Here is a 9017-nt window from a genome sequence, read left to right as displayed (position 1 = left end):
CTGTATTTCCACCTTCCTACGACTTGAATTCCTTCAAGAGGGAGGTTTCAAGACACTTATCCACCAATTTTTGACCACTGCTTTGACCCTTTTATGGGACTGGCATTTCAGTGGGCATTTTTTTTTATTAGATTTTTGTTGCCCTTGGCCAGTGTCCTTCCTACATAAAAAAAAAACTCTCTTATTTCACCCTCATAGCCTCGCCCTCACCTCATTTTACCAGCGCCTCCCCACCACTCACCCAAGGAACAGATTCTGAAACATTCTGCTCGCATCTCCGCTACTTTCAAAAGGTTCTAGTTAAAGTGACAGGTGTTTTTACATTTCTAGTGACAGATTAACGAGATTTTTACATTACGAACGGGGTAAACACTCTTGAGAACCCGGCTAATCATCTCTGTGGCCTTTGAGAATAGTGTAGGTGACAGAGTAAGGCGTTTGAAAATAGCGACCGTTTTGAAAAGTTACACGGATTTTTAAGGATATTTTCACGGTTGCTAGTGACAGATTAACAAGATTTTTACATTACGAACAGGAGAAACACTCTTGAGAACCCAGTTAATCATCTCTGTGGCCTTTGAAAATAGTCGTGGTGAGAGAGCAAAGCGTTTCAGAATACTAGTCCAAAAGCATCCCTCATTTTACCCTCACACACAAAGTTACCAGCGCTTCACTCATCCAAAGCCATCCCCGTCCGGCCGTCCCTCTGCCAGCCTCCCTCATTTTCTTATTGGTGGTGAAACTATTCCCCTCAAATTGCATGACAAATCCGCGCCGCTCGGTGAAATGCTGCCGGCGTGCAAAAGAGAATTTCCATTAAAAGTATCGCTCTGTTTATCATTTACTGAGCGGCTGTTACTTTTGATCTGCGTAACTCTCCCCGCATCAGATCCACGCTGAGGGAAATTATTGGCCGCTCATGGCTTAACTCACACACAAACGCACGCACACACGCACACATACTTACACACAAGCACAGACACACACATACTTACACACAAGCACACACACACATGCTTACAAACAAGCACACACACACACACACACACACACACACACACACACACACACACACACACACACACACACACACACACACACACACACGTAGGGTTATTAAGCAGGAAATATTAACCAGAGCCTGAATCTTTATTGCTGTACTTACCTGTCATTCATTTAAGCGTTGTTTTTAGTAATGGAATAATTAGTGTTTCTCACGTTATCTCTGAAGAATTTACTTTTTATTTATGTTATTTTTTACTGGGCGAAGAAAACAGCAGGGGATATTTGCTTGGAAAACTTGAATTGTTGTTGTCTTTACCAGTCTCTCAATTCTTAGTTGTTTTTAGTAATGGAATGATTAGTGTTTCTCACGTTATCTCTGAAAACTTCGCTTTTTTTGTTGGTCAAAGAAAAAAGAATTTCTAACTAAAAACGTAAATCATTATTGTTGCTATCAGTAATTGCCTAATACTTTTGTTTTTTGTTGTTCATTTTTATAGAAACATAACAATGAGTGTTTCTCACAACAGGTCTCAACAATTTGCCTTTTCTTCTATTCGCCAGAGAAAACACCAGAAATACTGAACAGGAAGACTTGAATATTGTTGTTATCTGTAGCTACACTTCATTTTTTTTTCTTTTTATTAATATAACAATCAGTGTTTCTCTCGTTATGTCTTAGGAATTTATCCTTTCTTTTATTCGCCAAAATAGCAGGAACATCTACCAGGGAAACCTAAATCTTTAATATTGCCGCTGTCTGTACCTACCTCTCATTTTGTTTTTAGTTATGGAATAATACATCAGTGTTTCCTTCGTTATCTTTGAGGAATATGCCTTCTTTCATTCGCAAAACAAAATAGCAAGAAATGTTAACAAGGAATACTTGAATCTTTATTATCATTATCATCACCTGTTGTTAAGTTTCAATTATTTTCATGTTTTTATCAGGCAAATAGTGAGTCTTTCTTCATTTCCTTTCTATCTACAACAGCTTCTATGAAGTTCGGCGTTCTGATTCGTCTTCAGCAGTTTTTCTCACCCGCTCTTCCCCCCTTCTCCCCCCCCCCGCTGCTAACTTTGTACAGTGTCCTTATCCGTCCATGTATGGAGTGCACTTAACAAGTATGACGGGGTTCACTCATACCACTTTTCTTGAAAGGGTGGAATCAAAAGCATTTCGTCTTATTAACATATCTCCTCTAACTGACTGTCTTCAGCCTCTCTCCCAACGCCAGAATGTTGGGTTTCTTGCAGTCTTCTGCCGCTATTTTCATGTTTCTGATACTGTTAACTGTATGCCTCCCCTCCTCCCGCGGCCTCGCTGCACAAGATTTTCTGGTTTCTCTCACCCCCTATTCTGTCCACCTCCCTAATGCAAGAGTTAGTCAGTATTCTCAACCATTCATCTCTTTCTCTATTTAACTCTGGAACTCCCTACCTGCTTCTATATATATTCCCACCTTCCTAGGACTTGGACTTTTTCAAGAGGGATATTTCAAGACAATAATCTTCCAATATTTGATTACCCCATTTGACTTCTCTTTGGGAACTAGCACTCAAGTGGACATTTCTTTTGTTGATGTTGTTGTTGCTGCCCATAGCCAGTGGTCCTCTTACATAAAAAGTAAACTTTTTTTTTCTAATCGCCAAGGAAAATAGCAAGAAATATTTATCAGGGAGACTTGAATCTTGATCATTACCACTGTCTGTTGCTGCGTATCAATTATTCTTATTATTTTCCTAAGTAAAATGATTAATGCTATTACGTTATCTCTCAAGAATTCGTTTTCTTCTTAATCGCTGCAGAAAATGGCAGAAAAATATTTTACAGAACACTCGAATCTTTACTGTTGTTACTGTCTTGTCTTTATTTCAAGTGACAGACTCATCATCGCTCGTACGTTGTGCCTCAAGAATTTATCTCTTTTTTTTTTCTTTTGTTCCTCTTTTCCCACACTTGGAGAAAAAGGAAATATTAAACAAACTTGGATCTCATATACCCTACTCTTATTTTGCATTTAGAATAGGCAGTGTTCTTGAATTACGCCTTAAAAATGTATTTCTTTTTATTATCATTATTATTATTTTTTTTATTACTCCCTCCCGCCACCCAAAAGAAATGAAGGAAATATTAAGGGTAGAAACTTGAATATCTTTTACTGTTATATGCTTTTGTCTTTCACTCATTCTTTTAAGTAACAGAATAATTACTGTTTTTAAGTTATGCCTCAAGTAATTACCTTTTTAATCGCTAAAGAAGATTTCAGTGCGATATTACTGTCGGCACTTAATCATTGTACACATGTACGTACGTAAGTCTGGGAGCAAAGCTGGGGAGGCGAGACTGAGGTGGTCTGGGTGTGTCAGGAAGAGAGACAAGGAGTGTGTGGGGAGGAGAATGCTGGAGACGGATCTACCGGGCAGGAGAAAGAGAGGAAGACTTGAGAGAAGGTATATGATTGCAGTGAAAGAAGACATGCTTGTAGATGTGACTGAGGAAGGCAAAGGAGATCGAGCGTGTTGCAGAAAGTTGACCCGCTGTGGCGACCCCTGGTGGAAGAGGTTAGCGTTTAAATCCATTCAAATCCATCCAGAGACAATATTCAAACTTCATAAAACCACCAGTTGTTATTCAGAATTGAGGAAATATAGGAATAATTCTAGTGGATGAGTGAACAGATAATTTTCTAACCCACTGTTGACGAAAAGAAAACGTCATCTTGAACAGTTAATGGTTGAGGATGGCAGGTGCCACAAGGTGGGAATGTTTCGCACGGAGACTGCCACGTGTTGGCCTGGTGGCTTCTTGTTTTCTTGTGTTTTTTTTTATGTTAACCCTTTCATTGTGACATGCAACAATTCACAACATTATAAAATCCTTACCAGCGTCTACAAGAAATGCATTAAAAGAGGAGAATTTTCCAATTTCTAGCCTACATAATGTTTGAAGGTGGCTTTAGAACAAGCAGAAATGTCTCCGAAAGGTTAATGAATAAGGAAAGACGTGCCAAATAGAAGTTAAAAGGTTACACGTGACGGTATCCAAAAATAAATCACACAAGCCGTGGAAAAAAAAAAAGTTTAATAGTAATTTCAGCCTTTTTGTTGCCCTTGTCCTTAGCTCCTCCTACATGCACCCAAAAAAATAATAATAAAAAAAAGGTGAAGAAAAACAAAAAGAAAGATAATTCAACAGTAACTGAAGGAAGACAACTGTTGTATACCAGTGTATGTGTATTTATATCTGTTCTATTATATCATTTCTATCTCTTCTATTATCTTATTTCATCTTCGTATTGCTTTACTTCCCCAGTCGGTTCCGGCCACTGATAGAGCGATCACCGGGCCTGTTCTTCCCGCCTCACCTGCCCGGCCCCCTCGCCTCCCACCTGTTCCCTCATCTAAAAGGTAAGCCTCTCCCAACCCTGCTCTCACCTGTCCTTCGTTACCTGTTTTACCTGTAGTGGTTTTGTGTGTGTGTGTGTGTGTGTGTGTGTGTGTGTGCATTGTATTTTCTTTCATTTTTAATTTTATATATTTATTTATTTATTTATCTATTTTTGTGTGTTTTGTAGGTACCTGTGTTTCGGTAAAGTTATCTGTTTGTTTATGTATTTGTTTTGTGTTGCACTGTCATTCTATTTATTTTATTTTTTTGTGTTGCAGCTTTGTGTTGTGTTAATGTGTAGCGTGAGTTGTGTTGTGCATCCCTCGTTACTGTTTTCCTTATCATTATTATTGTGTTTTGTTCATCGTTTGTGTTGCGCCGGTGTTACTTATGATCTGTACTGTAATATTTTTGAGTTACGTTTCTTGGCACGTGTTGCTTTGAGTATTTTTTTTTTGTTTCCGTTGAGTTACGATTATAGGTTCTACTGTGCTGTTGTCTTCTGTTTATTTGTAGATGTATTAACCACAGATATTTTATTTTATCTTGTAGTTTTTTGTGTTTAATGTATAAGTACTTTTTTTTATTGATATTTCTTTATTTTATTTACTTATTATTATGATGATTTGTTGAAGGCTTTGTAATTATGATTCATTTGTATCTACCAATGTGTTACTGTGTTGCATGAGTCGCCCCTTGTACCAGTAATCCCTGTGTTGAAGCCTCGCATGGTGTTACATAAAGCATCTGTGTTGTCATGTGCTGTGGTGTTACGGTAAAGTGTTGCGTTGTGTTACAGTGACTTAGTGTTGCGCGTTATGATGGTTTTATTTTACTTATTGTGTTGATATACAAGGAAGTGTGTTGTTATGGTTGTCTTTTAATATTCAGATCACCGTAATAAATTGTTTACATGGTCATTAAAGATACATATATAAGATTAATTTCATTTTGGCTAAGCTTCAGAAGTACGTATTGTAAGAAACTGTACTGCAAAAATAAGTGTGTAGTCGAGTGTGGGAGAGTGAAAGGGGTGAATGCTGGTGTGGGAGGGTTGTGATATGTTAGGTTAGGTTAAGTTAGGTTAGGTTAGGTTAGGTTAGGTTAGGTTAGGTTAGGTTAGAAGTTGGTGTGGTTAGTTTATGTTTGGTTAGGTTAGATTAGGTCAGGAGTTGGTTTGGTGTTAATGTTATAGGACAGGTTAGGTTAGGTATTAGTGTGGTAGGTTAGGTTGAGTTAGGATTGGTTAGGTTAGGTTAGGTGCTGGTGTGATTAGGTTAGGTAAGGTTAGGTGTTGGTATGGCGTGGTGGTGCGGCGCTAATCCCAGGTATATGAGGGGATCTGGAAGTGTGGTGTTAAGTGTCTGTCAGGTTAGGTAAGGTCAGGTTAGGTAAGGTTAAATTAGATTATGTTAGGTCTTGGTGTGGCGTGGCGTCGCGGCGCTAACCCTCAGGTCCTCGGCCACAGGGTTCCCGGGGTTGTGTTCCTGCTGCCCCATCAAGCCGCCGACCTTCAGCCCCTTGTCCTCCCTCGCCTCTACCTCCCTCGCCAACCCTCTTTCCTCCCTCACGAGCCAGACGCCCTCCCTCGCCTCCCTCGCCGGCCAGAGCCCCTCTCTCGCCTCCCTCGCCAGCCAGACGCCCCTGTCCTCCCTCACCAGTGACCCGCGGAGCTCCAGCGTGGCGGAACTCAGGAGGAAGGCGCAGGAACACTCGGCGGCGGTCCTGCAGAGCCTCCACGCGGCCTCCCTCCACAACCTGCAGCAGTCCCTTCACCAGTCCTCCGCCCTCAACATCGAGAATCTGCTGAAGAATGAGTCCCCGGTGCCTGGGTCAGAAAGGGACGCCTCGCAGTAACATTCATGTCCCTCCCGCCGCCTCCTCCCGCTGCCCCAAGTTTCTCAAGCACCAGTCCCGTAGCTGAAATAGGAAAGTCTCTTCTCCCCGTCATAGTGTTTGGAATCAACGCCGCTAATGTACATAGTGAAAACCCGAAATGCTGTCTATTGTCTTGTCTTTTATGATTTGTATTTCTTAGTCTCTTCCTCTCGTGTCTGTCTTCTGTCCCTCTCTGCATCTTGCGTTTTGTTCTGTTTCTTTCATGCTTCCATTTCTATTCCTTCTGTTCCTCTCCTACTTCTATCGTTGTCTCCCGTCTCTTTTCCCTCTCTTTATCTTACTCTTCGTCTTGCTTCTTCACGCTTTTCCTCTCTTTTCTTTCTGTCCCTCCCCTACTCCTGTCTCTGTCTTCCTGTCTCGTCCCCTTCCGCACCCTGTCTCTGCCTCGGCGGGGAATACATAGGCGTGTGATTCAAGAAACTCTCCCTTCCTCTCCTCTTCCTCTTTACAGAGTTGCAAGTCCGTCTTCTTCCGGTAAATTCATATGATGTAAGTGTTAGAGGCACCTCCTCCTTCTCATCCTCCTTTCCTCTCCAGCTCTTCGTGAGACTACTAATCTCTCTCTCTCTCTCTCTCTCTCTCTCTCTCTCTCTCTCTCTCTCTCTCTCTCTCTCTCTCTTTCCTTATTTCTTGATTTCTTTATTTATTTTGGTATTAACTGACTCCTCCTTCATCCCATTACCATCCTCCTCTTACTCCTCCTTTCCCTCTTCCTTCTTCTCCTCCTGCCATCATCAAGCAAAGTCACTCTACCGTTCCTCCCTCCTTTGCAACCCCACGTGATCCTGTCTGCAAGTTCCAATACTGTCCTTGCAGGAGGAATCACACCAGAACCTCTTTCAGCCAGCACCAGTCCATTTACAGCGCATCATTTCACTCTATAGAATGGGGATGTGTGTTCATGTGGTAGTGGGTTGAAAATTTGTGTTCAACTGCAGTATAAATCTTCCCTACTGTAGATTTTTCGCTACGTATGTTTCTTAATTTTGATCTTCAGTTTACACGATTTTTTTTTTCTATTTTATTTAATAATTACTGTTTATTTCTCTTACTTTATTCCTGTTATTTCTTTTAATTCTATTCATTTTCCTTCTGTCACTTCCATTCCTTCGTGTCCTCAAAGTACACTCTTATTTTTCCCCTGGTATTGTTTTTTTTTTTCTTTCATTCTTCTATATTTCTTCAAACCTTCTCTGCCTTTGCTATCTTTCATTTTCTTCCTCAGCTTTCCTCTTCTTTCCCTTTCTTTTCCACACATCATTCTCATATTTTTCCTCTCTCCTTTTCCCTCTCGCTTTCTCTCTTTTTTTTTCGTCCTTCCTTTTCCTATTTTTCTCCTTTTCTCTTCCTTTTTTTCTCTCCCATCTTTATATCTCCTTTCCTTCCCCCTCCTTTCTTCCGTCCCTCCTTTTCTTACACCTTTCTTCCCTCCATCCTTCCCTTATTTTCATTCTCCTTGAAATTTTCCCACTTCATTTTCGTCCTCCCTTGGTTTCTCTTTTTCTCTTCCTTCTTTTCCTCCATTTAACCCCTTTTCCCTCCGTCCTCCCTTTCTTTCTCTCCGTTTCCTCTTTCCTTTCTTCCCTCCATCCATTCCTCCTTTTATTCCCCGTTATTCCTTTCCATGTATCTTTTCTCCCCTCCTTGTGTTCCTCCTCTCTCTCCCACTCCTTCGTAGCCCCGCCCCACAACAACGCCCCGCCCCCTCCACCCCCCTCCATTCAGAGGAAGGAGACACAACACTGTAAAATCTTCGTAGACGTCAGTTATATTCATTACACATTGTATTCCCTAAGTATGTTGTTTTTGAGTGAGACAAATTCTATACATAGTTATAAATGATAAATGAATAATAATAATAATAATAATATTAATAATAATAATAAATAATAATAATGGTAAATAATACTTCTAAAGCGAGTACTAATCCTGTCTGTACATTAGATTTTAGCGAGAGAGAGAGAGAGAGAGAGAGAGAGAGAGAGAGAGAGAGAGAGAGAGAGAGAGAGAGAGAGAGAGAGAGAGAGAGAGAGAGAGAGAGAGAGACTGTTTACACCTCCCTTCCCACTCCCCTACAGTTCCCAAGTAGCGATGCCAGTGTTGCCAATTCCAGCCTATGCCTCCTCCCTACCCCTAACCTCCCCAAGTAGGCCTATTAGCTCTCACATGTAAAAAAAAGAATAACAAACGCGCACGAGGACACGCACACTCGCCTCACATTCCATTTCTCCTGTGGCCAATAATATTTCCCCCCCGTATTTCTATTATTCCTTGTATGTGAGAGGTTATACAGTGATCATACAGTTGACACAGAGGATGCTTGTGTGTGCGAGGGAATAATTATCTGTGTGTTGGTGAGTGAGTGGAAAATTTTAACTGTATATATATGTACTCGTGCCAGATTATACAGTTGATCATACAGTTAATACACAGGGGGATTCTTTACCTTATATGAGAGATCGTCTGTCTGTTTGTATGTTGGCGAGTGACTAGAAGATGTGAAGTAACTGTAACTGTACGTACGCATATACACGTGGTAGATTCTACAGTTCATTATACACTTAATACACCCGGGGGAAGTTTTACTATGTATGAGAGAATTAGAGAAGTCTGCTTATATGTTAGTGAGTGACTAGAAAATGTGAGCTGTATATGCACGTGTGAGGCCATGCAGTTAATATACAGTGGGGTGTGGAACTGTATATGAGAGAATTAGTGTCTGCCT

The 9017-nt window shown here is 40.8% G+C and overlaps 1 protein-coding gene across 1 annotated transcript in view; it reads left to right on the top strand.

Moving 5' to 3' along the window:
• Nucleotides 1–6415, top strand: part of LOC135112290 (dorsal root ganglia homeobox protein-like) — an 89310-nt gene extending 82895 nt beyond the window's left edge. The window contains exons 8-9 of the mRNA XM_064026597.1: nt 4319–4413; nt 5862–6415. Coding sequence (XP_063882667.1) covers nt 4319–4413; nt 5862–6250 — 484 coding nt within the window. The 3' untranslated portion in view covers nt 6251–6415. The remainder of the gene's footprint in view (nt 1–4318; nt 4414–5861) is intronic.
• The last annotated feature ends 2602 nt before the right edge of the window (nt 6416–9017 follow it).

Source organism: Scylla paramamosain, chromosome 23 (assembly GCF_035594125.1).
Source record: "Scylla paramamosain isolate STU-SP2022 chromosome 23, ASM3559412v1, whole genome shotgun sequence".
In the NCBI taxonomy this organism is placed as follows: Eukaryota; Metazoa; Arthropoda; class Malacostraca; order Decapoda; family Portunidae; genus Scylla; species Scylla paramamosain.
The sequence above is the reverse complement of the archived record's forward strand: the minus strand, read 5'-3'. Positions and strand labels throughout refer to the sequence as shown.